We start from the raw sequence: 16,851 nt of genomic DNA, 5'->3' as shown, positions 1-16,851 counted from the left end.
ATGCAATATCTATGCATGGAGATGCATAACAACGAGAGGGAAAAGTGTGTCTACGTACCCTCGTAGACCGTAAGCGGAAGCGTTTATTAACGCGGTTGATGTAGTCGAACTTCTTCGCGATCCAACCGATCAAGTACCGAACGTACGACACCTCCGCATTCAGCACACGTTCAGCTCGGTGACGTCCTCGCCTTCTTGATCCAGTAAGACGGGCGAAGTAGTGGATGAGTTCCGGCAGCACGACGACGGGTGACAGTGGTGGTGATGCTATCTCCGCAGGGCTTCACCTAAGCACTATGAAAATATGACCGAGGGACGGAACTGTGGAGAGGAGCGCCGCACACAGCTAAGAGATTGTCGTAGTCATTGTGTGGCGCCCTCTCGCACATATATATAGGTGGGAGGGAGAGGGGAGGCAGCCAGGAGGCGCCCCAAGGGTGGCCAAATCCCCCTTGGGCTCCTGCCCTTGCCCCCCCCCCCACTTTCCTTTTATGTGCATGGGAGGAAGGCAGGGGGAGGTGGCGCCCCCTTTCCTTTATCTCATGAGGAGGGAAAGGCAGGAGGGACCAACCCTCCCCCTTTCCTTCCCATAGGGCCGGCGGTTGATGCGTTCCCCCTTTGGCCCATTAAGCCCATATGAACCCCTTTCGGTGATCCGATGACTACCGATACCTCCCAAAACTCTTCCGTTGTCCAAATATCATCGTTCTATATATCGATCTTTACCTCCGGACCATTTCAGAGCTCCTCGTCATGTCCGTGATCTCATCCGGGACTCCGAACAACATTCGGTCACCAAATCATATAACTCATATAACACTATACCATCAACGAACGTTAAGCGTGTGGACCCTACGGGTTCGAGAACTATTAGACATGACCGACACACCTCTCCGGTCAATAACCAATAGGGGAACCTGGATATCCATATTGGTCCCTACATATTTTATGAAGATCTTTATCGGTTGAACCTTATGACAACATACATAATTCCCTTTCTGTGTCGGTATGTTACTTGCCCAAGATTCGATCGTGGTATCTTCATACCTAGTTCAATCTCGTTACCGTCAAGCCTCTTTACTCGTTCCGTAATACATCATTTCGTAACTAACTATTTAGTCATTTTGCTTGCAAGCTTATTATGATGTGTATTACCAAGAGGGCCCAGAGATACCTCTCCGATACACGGAGTGACAAATCATAATCTTGATCCATGCCAACTCAACAGACACCTTTGGAGATACTTGTAGGGCATCTTTATGATCACCTAGTTACGTTGTGACGTTTGGTAGCTCACAAGTTATTCCTCCAGTATCCAGGAATTGCATGATCTCATAGTCGAAGGTATATGTATTTGACATTAAGAAAGCAATAGCAATAAATTGAACAATCATATGCTAAGCTAATGGATGGGTATAATCCATCACATCATTCTCCTAATGATGTGATCTCGTTATCAAGTGACAACACATGTCTATGGTTAAGAAACCTTAACCAGCTTTGATCAACGAGCTAGTCTAGTAGAGGCTTACTAGAAACACGATATTCGTTTATGTATCCACACATGTATTTAAGTTTCCGATCAATACAATTCTAGCATGAATAACAAACCTTTATCACGAATAAAAAAATATAATAATAACCATTTTATTATTGCCTCTAGGTCATATTTCCATCATTTACAACTATGTTTTGTGATACTTCTTGTTGATATGGATGAGTATAAGAAAAGATAGCCATTTGTACAATCATTGATTCTGCGCACCATTTGGCACCTACCACATGCATTTGTCATCAGCACTAGACACTCGGTAACATTATTTGTTAAGAAACTTAGAACGGAGAGAGCATGGATGAAATAGAGAACTTGGGGGGAGAAGATGGAACGATCATCACGTTGGGTTTAGCATGGGTCCGACTCACTTCCAAGGCCATGTCCCTGGAGAGTCCTAAATGCACGAATAAAGAGTGTGGTTTTAACACGGTTTAATCCATAGAATCAGCTCAAAGTTTATTTTCAAGGCCTACTTTATGTTCCAAGTTTCTGTTCAAAGCTGCACCGAAATTTGCCGATGGGATATGTAATCAGCTCCCCACCACAATAACCCATATAGCGCGCCGAATGGTCTGAATTTAAACTACTAACCTGCTGTAAGAAGGTACTCCCTACTGCTAATGAGATACTACAAGTGCTCTTCGTCTTCAAAAGATCGAACAGCAGAGCTTGACCTGTGTGAGCACTAGAGATTTCGGTGGCGAATCCATATAACCGTGGGCGGTCACTGTCGCAAACAAAATGCACTCAACTTTAAGCAAAGGGGAGGGCAACAGATGCCACTGCTTTCCTTCAGTCAAACAACTGCTTTATAGCAAAGGAATTGTTGGGTAGAATGTCACACCGGAAAAGATCTCGAAGCTGCTTATCAGACGTTACCATTTTTACCCGACAAATCTTGCCTCAAAAGTTGCATCTCAGCCGACAAGAGTGTTCATAGTTCATGCAAACTAACGAGATTGGACCATGGGTGCAGTTCCTTTCAGAGAAAGCATAAGAGAGCACATTTTCAATTATTCTAAAATCTTCAAGTCATCAAGCTCCGTATAATAACAAGCTAACTATGGATTGAGTATTCCGTCAAGGACACTAGTGTCAAAAACGCTCTTATATTATGGGACGGAGGGAGTAGAAAAGAAGAGCACATTTTTCATATCTAAAGCGAAAGTTTAATCTAGGAAAGCTCGACAGTAATAAGAAGATAACACAAGTATTTCAAATAGCAACTGCCAACTGAACTGTAGCACTGTACATAACAACTCAGGTTACACGTGGCATCATCACCAAGCTTGGCTATTGCACAGATCACTGAAAAAACTGTGGCTGGCATTCAGAAACCGTGACACATGAAAATCTCCGGAAACCCTTCTAGCAGGGCAGCAACAAAGGGCTGCACCTGCACATCAGAGCAGCTCACCAGGGTTTTGGATATCACCTCATACCTTACTCCTGTACCTGACCAGCTTCGCCAGCGTCTCCTGAGCGGCCACCGTCTGGGCGTCGCCGTGCCCGAGCATCACTGTCCGGATGCTGATGCAGGTCCGGCACAGCTCCTCTCCGGTGTCGAACAGCCCACCGCGGAGCAGCAGCTTGGCCCTCGTCTCGAGCAGCGTCGCCTTGAGCAGTGTCACCTCCTGCCAGATGAACTCGTCGACGCGGTGGTTTGGCTGCAGCTTCTTCCTCCAGGACAGCGAGCCGCGGTTCCAGTCCTGCATCCGCGACGTGTAGGACTTCTCCACCTCCTCCAGGATGTTGGTGCACACCTTGAGCAGCTCCAGGGCCGAGCCACACCGCGAGAACGTCATGAAGGCCTCGATGGCCAGGGGCAAGGCCGTCTTCCTTATGAAGAGCACCATGTCGACCGCCTTGAGCTGAACGGCAGGTGGCTCAGACTTGAAGCCAAACACAAGGAATGCACTAGCCCACAGGTGGTCTGAGTACGCCGAGGGGTTCCCGGCCCTCATTACACCATTCACGGCCGCGGTGGTCGGTGCCAAGCCTCCCCTGATCTTGCCAAAGAGCTGTGTGATCGGGTGGAACTGGATCCAGCAACCAGGATGCCGGGTCGCCTTTCTTGCCAACCCGAGCTTAACAAGCAAGAGTGCCGACTCCACCTCAGCTTTTCGGCCATTAGGAGCAAGAAAGCAATGTGTGCCACATAGAAATGCAGTCTTCAGGGATTCACCCCAGAGGTGAATGCTGCCTTTCATCGGTAGCTTGCTCGCCGTGGCGGCCAACAGCGTCGACGACACGGGTGCAGGAGCTAACCAAGAACCGGCGATGATCATTTTCGACGTCAGGTGTCCTCCTTTTGCGCGGTCCATCAAGGCAAAACAGAAGACCAGGACCTTTATCAGGAAGGAATTGTTACGGCAGAAGCCGTCGTCGTTGGCATCATGCGGGAACAAATTCTCGTTCAACGATATTCTCTCAACAGCCTCAAACAGAGTGGAAGGAGCGGTCATGAGCTCAGAAAGCAGGGAACCCACGACCGACAGACCAAAGCTCAGCCGGCCCAACCGCTCGTCCAATTTCCTGAGCACTTCCGTTTCGTCGGCCGGATAGTCATTCTTAAGCTTACCCTTCATCAAGATCATGGCATCGATGTAAGAGAGCTGCGGCAGCTGCATCGGCTCAAGATTCATCACGCGTGGCAACCGTGTGGTGATAATGACATTCGTCGCTCCGGTGTTCCTTGGGATGAAGTCATGGAGGTCCTTGCCTTCCCACCAATCCCTCTCGTTCTCAAGGTTGTCAATGATAAGCAAGTAGGGCACATCCCGGAACAGCTCTCGCTTTACCCTCTGAAATGCATCGATCTCCTGCTCCTCAAAGCTCCTGATCCTACCCCTCTCCTTCTCAGCCTCAGCACTGATATCCAATCCCAAACTCATGGATAAGTTGAGTATGTTCTGCCTCATGTACCGAGCCTCCCCTCCAATCCACAGCACCATCTTGTACCGCTGTGAATACCGGTAAGCAAACTCCAATGCCAGTTCAGTCTTGCCGATACCCGAGGAGCCATTGATGCAGACCACACTGGCACCGCCGCAGCCCTTGCTGTTGCACCTGAACCTTGACCTTCTGTGCTTTGATCTCTGCTTCTGAAGACTTCTACCTTTCCCCGATGACAGCTCAATCACCGGATCAATCCAGGCCTCCAATGTGGGTTCCTTGCATTTGCGCATTTCCAAACTGATGTACTTGGCATTAGATGTCCTCACCGTGTCACTCTCCTCATCAGCAAAGCCGTCAGACACACCGCTGGATCTTTCATTTGTAGTGGAACCCCTTGAGCAATCCAACACTTCTTGGATATCTACCGAGGATCCGAAGAATATCCCCTCGATTTCGCTCAGCTCTTTCTCCCTTCCGACGAAATGCCGGTTACGTGGGAAAGGTATGCCTCCAGACCCCTCACTCTCCTTCTCAGCAATGTTCTTCCGGCCAAGCTTAGACTGCAGCAGACCGACTGTCTTTGACACACAGCTTCTCCAATTGGTCTCATTTGCCTCGAGCTTGAACTCATGGCACCGCATTAACCCTTCAAATGCTTCCTTCCCTTCCTTGTCCTCCAACTTGCCATCAAACAGCCCGGCAATCTCCGACGGCTCGGTGTCGAACAGAATAGGGATGAGGTTCTTCTTCTGAGCAAAGAACCTGATCTCCTCGAGGCTGAAGGGGTTGAGGAAGCTTGACATGGTGACCACCACAACGCCGAACGCCACGGAGCAAATAATCCGGTCAGCAATCTCGTGAATCTGGGTGTCGGAGTACTTCGCCCGGTCAGCCACGAAGGAGGCGATGCCCTGCAGCTCCAGCTCCGCCTTGAGCCACTTGCAGAACCTGCCGAGGTTGCCGTTGTTGTGGTAGCCAATGTACACGTCGCAGCTCCGGAGCTTGGCGTTGGACGACGGCGACGCGACGGGGCCCCTGGTGAAGGACACCCGCGGCACGGGGAACGAGAAGGACACGCGTGGCGGCGCCCCGCCACAGCCGCCGCCACCGCCGCCGGCGTCTGAAATCTTGGCCGGGTCGATGCCGCTGGAGTCGTAGCGCTCGGACGGCGGCGTGCGGGACGCGCTCGGCGCGTCGGTGTCCTCCGACTGGGACCCGTTGGAGCAGGACGCCGGCGACTGCGCCGTGGTGGTGGTGACGCTGGAGGCCTTGCTTTCCTGATGCAGCTGCCGCTGCGGCTGCTGCGCCGGCGGCTCCGGCGGCTCGAGGACCCGGGGCGAGATGTACGGGGACTGCAGCGCCGACACGAAGGCGGAGGACGGCGGCGACGGCGAGTAGAGGTGCGGGGTGAAGGAGATGGCCGGCGAGATGGGGTTGGACCGGTCGGAGCTGCTGCTGAACCCGGCATTGGTCCTGATGGTGAGGGGCTTGGTGGCGACGGGGATGTCCTTGGGCACCTCAAGGAAGCTCGGGGCTTCCTTCTGCTGCTCCATCTCCATGGCTACCAAATCACAACAAAGCTTGGTGGTTTTGCTGGAAAGCGCGGCATGATCTGGAGCTCCTCATGTCCCTACCAAAGATTCAAAAGAAAAGGGAATGATAAGAACAGATTCTTCCTCATAAAAACCAGAAAGAGAAAGCATTTGGTCGCATCTCATTCGAAAAAACAACACAAAAAACACTGTTCTAGCAACCTGCAGCAATCTGCAGATTCCACACTTGATTCCATCCAAAAACGTGTAAAGGAAGCGAGAGCTTGAAGAAGCAGTTCAGGCAAAAGAAAAGAAACTTACTGATATACCGAGGTAGTATCCTTCAAGAAGAATCCAATGCCAATACCACCACAGAAGGAAAACTGGTGGATACTCTTCCCCCCTCTCTTCAGAGCATAGCACTTGCTGAACTGAAGCTTCAAGGACCAAAAATGGGAGGGGGGCCTGGAGCCGGATTTGAAAAAAGTCCTAGCTTTCCGACTCGAGCACCATTGAATGGATGGGCGTAATAACTATGCTCCCTATCTCCGTGATCTTTGTCCTAGGACTAGGAGGAGGAGCGGCCCATTGGTGCCAAGAAAGTACAGCTTCAGTTCGGGGTCCTCTCTTGAGATGACCACCAACCCCTAAAATAAACCGGAAACCAAATGTGGCATCAAAAGGTGCAGGCAAACGTGGAGCTACTAGTGTCTCCTAGTAGCAGCACCGGTACTACCAGTGCCACTGCCACACAGCACAAAGGCCAGCGCCATTTCCCATGGCGAGAAATACAGTACTCCCAAGCCATCCTGTCCGTCCAATTTCAAGATCACAGCCATCTGCTGGTGCTCCTGCTAGGAGTTTTGACCATGTACAGCAGCACTGGATGCGGCAAAGCAAAGCGTGATTCTCGTCTGGAGCTGTGCTTGGAGAGATTATTATACTGGTGCTGGTTTGGGTGGGCCATTGAACAGTGGCATCTGCCTGCCTAATCCTTTGTTTTATGTGCTCTGGGTGGTGCCCCCTCACTGTTTATTTTACGATGTCCCAGGGTTAGCCATGGCCACGGCGCTAAACTACTCCACTAATCCAGTCCGGTGCAATGCCTATGGGAAACCCTAGACCTGGAGTACCAATGGAGTACTGCTCGGCTGAGGGAGGGGGGAGATCCTGCAGTGGATAGAGCACAAGAAGACAATGAAATGGTGCAGGCATGGCATGGCCTCAGCCTGTTGTGGCATGGAAATCTGGACCCACGAGAGAGAGAGGGAAAGACCAGTCCAACTGCAGCTGCATTCAAATCAAATCCTACCATTTCACCAGGAAACAAATACTCTTTCTCTCTCTAGACTAGAGTATTGCAAAGCAGAAGAGACCTTTCGCGGTTTCGCCCTCTCCACGCGCACAAGTGAACAAAGCAAGCACACAAGACGCCCTTTCTCTCTCTAGCACATGTGGGAGGGCAGATGTGGCAGGCAGGCTGGTTGTGCAGCCATTGATGATTTGATTCTCTCCGGCTCCTTTCCAGGGTGAAGGTGACTCACATGTTGACCGACGGCGCTGATGGATGGATGGATGGCATCTCCGTTTCTACTGTTTTCTTTCTAGGGCTTCCCTTGGCTGGCGGCGGGAATCTCGAAATAGATGAGGTTGGTTCCTTCGAGCGGGATGCATGGGCTCGACTTGAAAACTCAAATCGTTTTTTAGAAAAGAGTACCTGCTGGGCTAAGTAAATACACTTATTACTGTACTCAAGATCTCAACCAAACCAAAACTGATAAAGCGTTTTTGTACTGCCTGCAGTATAAATGAGCCGTCAGAACAGTAAGCTATCCGGCGTTACGGTTCAGGTTAAAGAGTACTCTCAGGGCTCTAGTAAAGGATGAACAGCACATATCATGAATCATGCGCAGGGGGGCTGATCGTGCGTCTGTTCATCAAACAATAAGGAATAGGCTCCACATCACATACTACTCCCTCCGTCCATCAATGTTAAAAACGATCTTATATTATGAGACAAAGGGAGTATCATTTATCTAGAGACATCATCAATACGTGAACGAAAGTTGTCTGAGCCTCATTTTTTCTAAGAACAAAATTTATTGCTTTTGGCCTCCAGTAAGCCCAACAAGTCACAAACAGTTCATCATTATATTTCGACAAAGTGCAATGGCTCACCAGACATAATGATAAAAAGAAGCAACAAAGCAATGCCCACATTGCCTAAACCTCGACGCGTAAGAGCATCTCTCAAGAAATAGTTATTGAGAGCCTCCCAAAAAAATTGTGTATTGGGAGGCTGAGAACTAACCTATCCCCTAATAATTTCTAAAAAAGTTATTTGCTACTTGTCACCTCCATTTTGCATACAAAACACTGTTTAAACTTCGTTTCAAATACAATGACCCTCACAAGCTTGTGCACAATACTTAGTTAAGCAGCAAAAAATATATAATTTAGTGACACGAACAAACATGACATAAAGTTAACATAAGTGACGCAATGGGGACATAAATTACTCAAACGAGTCAAGCCCTCCTGTACTTCTCGTGAGGGCCATAGGTCACCACTCCAGGTTTCAACTGCATTGTATCAGGTGGGGATGGTCCAAGGATAGCATCATCGTCGTCGCGAACCTCCTCTATGGACTTGCCCTCCTTGGCGACCTCGACGACCTCCTCCTTGGCCATCGTCGTGGCCGTAAAAGAAGGCAGAGGGACCGGTGTGGCCATGTAAGAAGGCGGAAGAACCATAGCCGCAACCACCGCTAGAAGGGCCTAAGTAACGAACAATTGGAGACCTATCTAAGGGCATCTCCAACGTTGACTCCCAAACTGGACACCGCATCCGTCCACATACCAGGGGGCAGTCCGCAGACACTGATGTAGAAGTCGGCCATCCAGTCGTAACCGCATACATTCCAAGTCGGATCTCAACAAACTGGACAAAATTCGTGCAAACCGGATGATTTTCATATAACCGGACAAAAACATTTATATTTCGGACATATACTTCAACCAAACTATAGCGGACATATTCTAACCTAGTCTATCGCCGGACATGGTGGATCCCGTTTCCCATGACATGTCGTGCCTATGTTCGGCATCAAGCTCGTTGGACCGCCCGGAGCCCTGAGGGATATGCTTCAATGGGAGGGGAAGAGTAGCCTCCGCTTCCATGAAGCATGGATCAGGGTTGGTTTTTGGTGCGGGTGAAGACGGTTGTTGTTGTGGACAACGCCCCTGCTAAGCGGGCAAGTCACTGGCTGTGTAGGTCGGCGAGGCATATGTGGTGGCCTTTGTGGGATACAAGCGGCGGCGACCTCCCATGGTATACTTTTCCTCGGTGTTGCCGGGGGCCGCGAGCGTGGCTGACACAAAGTTGACGATGTTGATATCAATGACTCAATCAAATTCCTCTGCCATCGTGTCGACCTCTACGAACATGGCTTTTGTCTCCGCCTGCCAGACGTGTTGCCGCCATCACTCGCGGCAGATTTGCCGATATACGGCATTAACCCATCTGGACGGACGAGGACGACCTGGTGCCGGCGGTGTCGCCGGCTCCGAAGTGCTTGCCGGCAAACCAACATGTATCCGGCTGGCTCACCTGGCCACCCAGGCGGCTGCAATACCAGAGAGAGCTCTTTCTTCTTGTAGGAGAGGTCGTCCCACAGGGCTTTGGAGTCCGAGGCCGTGACGGGTGTGGTGCAAGGAGGAGATCGAGAGCGGAGGTGTGGTGTGATGTGGTGTGGTTCTTGCCTGACGCTAACCACATTTAAATAGCGGGTGGATGTGAGGCGTCAACCGGCGAGGTTATTAATGTCGGACGACACAAGGACATATGTGTGGCGCTCGGGGCGCCGGAATAGGTTCCTCGGTACACGCGTTGGTTTAATGAAGGTAGATGGGCAGACATATGTCATTTCAGTGCGAAGAGAAGGCGTGCGCAGCTGGCAACACTCACAGCCTGAGTGCCACTTGAATGTCGGCTCTAGTGAGTAGTCACGTCCGCTCTGGGCCGACATGAATCCGGCGCTGACGCTATGGCGGGAAAGAGGGGTTTTGGGTGGGCTAGAGTTGTCGGACGGTTGCGTACAACAGTCTGGACTCCCGTAAAAGCCCCCCTCCCTCCATCGGTTTGCTTCCGGTTTACGAAAAAAAGAACATCCGGACCGGCCCATGAATGGATACAGTCCCGCGTTGGATGGTAAAGCACGTCCGGACCACGCGATTCAGATTGATGCGGGCGGTTTGAGGGCCCGCGTTAGAGATGTCCTAATGTCACAATATGGGGAAACTATGACTCTCACCCGTATATCGGATTTGATGGTATTTCTATCTTCTACAAAAAAAAATTATGTTAGAAGTGTATCTGTAGGGCGTGGAAGAAAGAGTTTTCTTCAGTGGAGGTCAATTTGTTAAAAATATGCTTCTGATGATTAATGTATTAGCTAAACTCAAGATTGCACTAGTTCACAAGCAGTGTGTTTTCACTTTTTCCCTGTGAAATACAGTGGGCTCCCATCGTAAAGCACGTCGTTTTAGTTACGGGCTGATGCTACGATTCCACACTGCATGTGCGTTTTCTACTGGTATGTTGCTGTTTAGCAGTTTAGCATAGCTTCTACTCATACGTGATGCAACAGTATGGGTGCAGACCATGTGTCCATGGGCAGGCACGCTCTCATATGCAGGAAGTAAGTCTATGGATCAATTATTAGTTCAGTCCAAGAGAGTAGGCCCTAAAAACAAGCTCCCCTGTGTATAATTGAACATGGCTGCATCAGGCATATGCAATGCACATCACCACATCACTGGCCTGATATTTTGCTTCCCGTACCACTGTGATCCAACTAGCAATTGGCAACGGTCGTCACATTTTCCGGCTAGTTGAAATTAATTAATTGGAAGACATGGTTATTGTCCCAAATGAAAATAAAAACTCTTTGTAGCATTTGTGTATATCCCTATCACATTTAGAAACAATCCTTTTTGTTGCATCACATGAAAGGTTCAATCAATCAAGCCCTCCACCACAGGTGACTGATCACCTGTCTCCAAAGTCCAAGCTAGTTAGAACTAAGCTAGGACACCAGATGCAACCTAGTACCACAAACCTAAGGCAATTCGAGCTAGTAGCAGTACTACTACTAAGACGCTAGGCCACCTTTACCTCGCATGGGGTACATAATTACTGACTAAAGTAGGCCAATGAATTTTGCAAGCCCAATCCCTTCAGACGGTTCCAACTCCATTCTAACTACTACTCCCTTCGTTTCAAAATGTAGTGCATATAATTTTTTTTAAAAAAATCAAACTTTAGAAATTTGATCACATTTATAAAAAATATTTAATACCTAATATATAAATATGAAACTACATCTTATGATGAGTGTGTGTGTATATATATATATATATATATGTTTGACAGTCTAGATGTAAATGTTTTTCTTTAAAAACTTAATCAAAGTTGATGAGGTTTGACTTCGTAAAAAATCTATATACGCTACATTATGAAACAAAGGAAAGGGAGTATCACTTCTTTATGAGTAGGGAACAGTTTGCCAACATCTCACTCAGACTAGGGAACAGTTTGTCCGGTGGACACTTTCAGGTGCTAACGGAGAGTGGTACAAGAACAGGTTCAGGTTACCCCTGATGGCGATCCATCAAGCAGGCTTCTGAGAGACAATGTGTATTATTTTGAGAAAATGATGCAAAAAGGAAAAAGGAACCATTGTTTTTTTACCTACTAGTCGTAGATCTTGTGTGTTCTCGTCGGACCAATCATCAATGCCGCGAGGACGCCGAGAGACATAGTACTAGTGCAGTGCAGGGGATCAGATGTCAGACGGATGATCTCATCTGGATCTCCATGGAGTGCCTTGCTGCTGCCGCATTGCACGATACACTGCCCATACCCGCGCGATTCGCACCACTTTCTGGCAAGGCGCGATCGGAGTTGCAGATCACGGATGGGTATGGTTCCGTTTCCATCTGCCGTCCGAACATGCAGTGATCACCAGACCTGGGTGGGTTGGCCGGCCTTCCTCCTTTTTAGGGGAGGTAATAGCACTGCGGGTCCCTCAACTTGTCATGAAGGTGCTGGTTTGGTCCTTGAACTTGAAAAAGTGAATTATTTCATCCCTCAACTTGTCATGGAGGTGCAAGTTTAGTCGTGGGCCAATGAGAACTCGCCAAGTGGAGCCAGCTCGGCTGGGACGGTCAGCATCATGCATTTTGCAGTTTACCCCCTGCCTTTAACAAAATCCACTCGGCGCAACTGAAGCTTAGGCTGAAAATGGGCCAAGAAGATGAAAGCTGCCCACACTGCAAGTGACTGAAATGCTCAATCGTATCACAGAATACTAAGAATCCTGGATATACAGCAGAAATGCTCAATTGAGTAAGAAAACCGAAGGAAATCATAGCAGAAATGAAGCAGCAAATTGTGTTCATTCAGATTAAAGAAACTGGACTGATAAGTTTTGGCCACAGACCTGACCAAACTCAGCTGAATTAGATCCAAACAGAAGGCCTCAGAGACGCTATGTGTGTAACTTGTCAAGGTTATCCACGGCCTCTGCAATGTACAGCTTACAGCACAAGAGGTTTCAGAAAAATCAACTAAGAGAGAAACGTAGTTTGGACACAAAGAGGAGTAGCTCAAGTTTATATGTAACTCAAACCACAACCAGTGCAGCAAAAGAAAAATAATTAAGCAAGGCAAACTTCCAGTCAGTAGCAAGAAGGAAAATAATTAATCAACCAAAAGAAACAAGTGGCAGCTGGAAGCAGAAAGACGTGAGCAAAGTTCACTGAGAAAAGAAATGGCGCAAAGAAGAGAGAAATGGGAGATGCATCAGCGCTGTAAATTTTCACTTCATGTACCAACTCACAGGTGAGTGCTATAAGTGAATCCTGGTATGCTTTCCATCACAGGCCTATTAATTATTCCCTTATTAAGAAGAAGCGAAAGAGGAAAATGCTACTGCTACAAGTTGAATGTCAGGTGCTTTAATGGCCTCAGAACGATAGTGAGATTCTACGACATCAACTGCCAACAAAACCAAAACCATGGAAGCAACAAAAGAATTCTGGATGTCTCAGAACTTCAGAAGTGTCCTTGCATTTATCACATACTAGCACCAAGACAGATATCGGTATAAGAGCAAGAAATTGTTGTATCCACAGCCGAAATGTCACTTCATTACAGTGTCAGTAAAACTCACAGTTGGCTCGGGCGTATAAAGCAGCAAAAGAAGAAGAGGTTGTCAAGAACAGCTTACAGCAGAGGCGAGTCAAGAACAGAGATCATTGAGAGAAGTAGAAGACCTCAGGCACGCACTAGCGTTCAATTTTGCACGTCATGTAACACATATTTTCACATGTTCAGCACGATATTTCAGCACATCATCGGCCAAAGAGAGAATTAGAAGTCAGGATACTTCACCTGTTCAATACTCTATGCAGAAGAGAAACCCAGAATTAGTTGTGCAGGTCCAACGTATCTATTACTTCACCTGCCTTGGACAAGTGCGGGTTGATAGGTGTTCAAGGCAGGGGGTAAACTGCAAAATGCACGGCGCTGACCGGCCCAGGCCAGCTGGCTCCACCTGGCGAGTTCTGATTGGCCCAAGACTAAACTTGCACCTCCATGACAAGTTGAGGGATGAAATAATTCACTTTTTCAAGTTCAAGGACCAAACCATCACCTCCATGACAAGTTGAGGGACCTGCAGTGCTATTACCTCTTTTTAGGGCAGAGGCGGGTTCCAAAGGAATATGCTATTTCGCGCTTACAGGTTCTATATGCGCACCAGCTCCTTCTCTAATTCTAACTGGGCCAGCCCATATCTCTCTCTTCTTCACCAGTTTTGGGAACCTTTTGTTGAAAGGTTCCTTTGGACTTTTTCCTTCTCGCTCGCGAGTTAGGGTTTTTCCTCCCCGGGGCGATCTCGTCGCCGCCCTCGATCACTTCACCTTCCCTCCTCCAGCCGCGGCTAGGCGATCTGGTTCAGGCTGATCAAGGGGTGATCTAGTATCACTTCCCGGCCTTGGCCTCCCCTAGAGTTGCGCGGGAGAGTTTTAGGATTTGCTTCAACGCCCGATCGTTCTGTTTTCTCGGGCTAGGTTTCAAGGTTTTTAGCGGCTATGGGATCGAAGGCAAAGGATGCTGCGGGTTCCAGGTCCGCGACAGAAGTAGAGAAGATGATGGCGGAGTTGGGTCTCCGTGAGGAAGATCTCGATGACGTCATCTTTGATCAGAAGGCGGCACCGCCAGATGCAACTAGATGGATGGCTGTAGCGAGGGTGCACATCGATAAACCTTATAGCCAATACTGGTTCTTCAAGAACATGCGTGCGGCGTGGGATTTGGCACATGAGGTGAAGTTCCGCCCATTGGAGGATAATCTATATACGCTGCAGTTCTTCTGTCTAGGGGATTGGGAGCGAGTTATGCAGGAAGGACCATGGAATTTTAGGGGGCATGCTGTAATCATTACCCCATATGATGGAATCACCAAGCCCACGGAGGTCAATCTGGATACACTGGATATTTGGATACAAATTTGTGATGTTCCTGACCTATACGCACATCTGGTGACGCCTTTGGCAGCAAAGGTAGGTGAGGTTCTGTTCACAGAAAACATGACGCAAGACTTTGCCGGAAATTTCTATCGCGTGTGGGTTAAGATCAATGTGCACAAACCGTTGAAGAACGCGGTGTCAATGATTCGCGATGGCAAGCGACAGGTCTATCGTGTGAAGTACGAGCGCGTGCCGGATTGGTGCGCAATGTGCGGGCATCTTGGGCATGTATACAAGGAACATGGAGATGGTATCCACCCCCCCCCCCTCTGCATTATATTTCAAAGATCTCCATGCTTCATGGAACATGCGAGTTGGTGATGGACCTGGACGTGGAAGATGTCGCCGTGGTGGCCGTATGACCGGAAGGGACGCCGGAAGGGGTAGAGCCCCAAGTCATGCGGAAGGAACTGAAACTGACAATACAGAAACCACGGACCTAGATGCAGCTATGGTCGATGTGGGCGATAACAGGAAAAGGCTAGCTAACGAACAGAAGAGCGGGATGGCTCTTGCCATCTTACCTGCCACAGGGAACACACTCGCTGCTATCCCTCAAGTGGTGCCAGCTAGTCCATCATCGGTGCAAGAACCAAAGAGACCCCGTGTCAATGCAGACAAAAACAGCGTGAAGAAGGGTGCTACCATAGAGAAACAAGTTGAGTCTAGATCGACGACCTCCCGAGGGGAGGATCGCCGGGCGCAATGAATGTCTTATGTTGGAATTGTCGCGGTGCTGGCAAAGCCGCAACAATTCGAGAGCTTCGCGATCTAGCAAAGCAATTTGCCCCAACCGTGCTGTGTATTGTCAAAACTAAAATCTCAAAGGCACGGGTCGAGAGTCTTGTTAGTACTTTAGGTTTTACTCATGCTTATGCTGTTGATAGCTCTGGCCGCAGTGGCGGCATTGGTGTTTTCTGGAATGATGGAATAAAATAGGATGTTTTCGGTTACTCTGGGTATCATGTAGATGCGAAAGTGATGATTCCTAATCATGAGGAGTGGAGACTCACGTGTGTTTACGGTGAAGCGCCGACCGGAGAGAGTCATAGAACATGGGATATGCTAAAATCTCTAGTCAGCGTCAATTCCTTGCCATGGTTATGCATTGGTGATTTTAATGAAGTCCTACATCTGCACGAGCATGTGGGGACGGGGCAAAGACGAAGGGCGCAGATTCAGGGCTCTAGAGATGCTATGGACGTCTGCGCACTTGTTGATATTGGGTACCATGGGAAACCCTGGACTTATGAGAAAAAGCCATCTGGTGGAGGTTATTGCCGAGTGCGGCTTGATAGAGCTCTTGCCAACTCGGATTGGAGCACTCTCTTTTCTCATGCGAGCCTCACCCATGAAACGGGTGCTTCATCAGACCACTGTCCTATTAGACTCCAACTCGAGCCGGTTCAGGTTACACAAAGGGTGCAGAAAAATATTCAGGTATGAGTGTTATTGGGAGCACCATGACACGTTCGGTGAATCGTTGGAGACAATGTGGAGTGGGAGCCCGGCCAGTCAATCAGCAACGCAGCTAAGCACGAAGCTTGCGGACCTGTCGGCGTCCTTGCAACAATGGAGTGGGGCTAATATTGGAAGTGTATCCAGAAGGATTAAGAAGTTGAAAAAGGAATTGACAGTTTTCTAGAATGACCCTCAACGATTGTCTCCCTCGCATGCAGAGGTAAAAATTACCGATCAGCTAGTGGAGCTATACCATATGGAAGAGATCCTGCAATGGCAACGATCGAGGGCGGATTGGCTGGTGGATGGGGATAAGAACACAATTTTTTTCCAGAGAAGAGCTAGCACGCGCCGTAGGAAAAATCTTATCAAAAATCTGCAAAAACTTGATGGATCTCTACCCCAAGATCCTACGGAGATGGTGCCATCACTAATGAGTTCTATAAAGATTTCTTCCATTCTGAAGGCACTTCCGGCATGCAGAATGTGTTGTGTTGAATGCAGTACCGATTAAAGCGACAACGACCATGAACATGAACTTGACGGCTCCCTTCACTCACGAGGAGGTAAAAATGGCTCTTTTTCATATGTACCCCATGAAAGCACCCGGCCCTGACAGATATCCATTGCACTTTTTTCAAAGGCACTGGGAGTTGTGCGAGGGAGAGGTAACCAATGTGGTCCTTCGAATCCTAGGGGAGGAGAGTCCAGAGGTAATTAACAAAACTCTGCTAGTACTAATCCCTAAGGTCAAGGATCCGGTTCAGCTATCGCAATTTCATCCTATCAGTTTATGTAACGTGCTTTACAA

The 16,851-nt window shown here is 48.7% G+C and overlaps 1 protein-coding gene across 3 annotated transcripts; it reads right to left on the bottom strand.

Moving 5' to 3' along the window:
* Nucleotides 1-2,746: 2,746 nt before the first annotated feature.
* On the bottom strand, nt 2,747-12,004 carry LOC123156599 (uncharacterized). 3 transcript variants are annotated; one of them, XM_044574749.1, is made up of 2 exons: nt 11,737-12,004; nt 2,747-6,083 (listed from the first exon to the last, which is right to left on the bottom strand). In XM_044574749.1, exon 2 carries the CDS (start codon nt 6,010-6,012, stop codon nt 2,992-2,994), a length of 3,021 nt encoding a protein of 1,006 aa, XP_044430684.1. In that variant the 5' UTR covers nt 6,013-6,083; nt 11,737-12,004; the 3' UTR covers nt 2,747-2,991. The 3 variants fall into 3 exon arrangements, with proteins under 3 accessions (XP_044430684.1, XP_044430683.1, XP_044430685.1); XM_044574748.1 differs by lacking the exon at nt 11,737-12,004 and adding an exon at nt 6,307-6,832; XM_044574750.1 differs by lacking the exon at nt 11,737-12,004 and adding an exon at nt 6,208-6,300.
* Nucleotides 12,005-16,851: the final 4,847 nt, after the last annotated feature.

This window comes from Triticum aestivum, chromosome 7B (genome assembly GCF_018294505.1).
Source record: "Triticum aestivum cultivar Chinese Spring chromosome 7B, IWGSC CS RefSeq v2.1, whole genome shotgun sequence".
NCBI classification, from domain to species: Eukaryota; Viridiplantae; Streptophyta; class Magnoliopsida; order Poales; family Poaceae; genus Triticum; species Triticum aestivum.
The sequence above is the reverse complement of the archived record's forward strand: the minus strand, read 5'-3'. Positions and strand labels throughout refer to the sequence as shown.

Excerpts from the sequence above, each read along its gene's own strand:
- LOC123156599 (XM_044574749.1), bottom strand. The coding sequence starts at position 6,012 with ATGGAGATGGAGCAGCAGAAGGAAGCCCCGAGCTTCCTTGAGGTGCCC.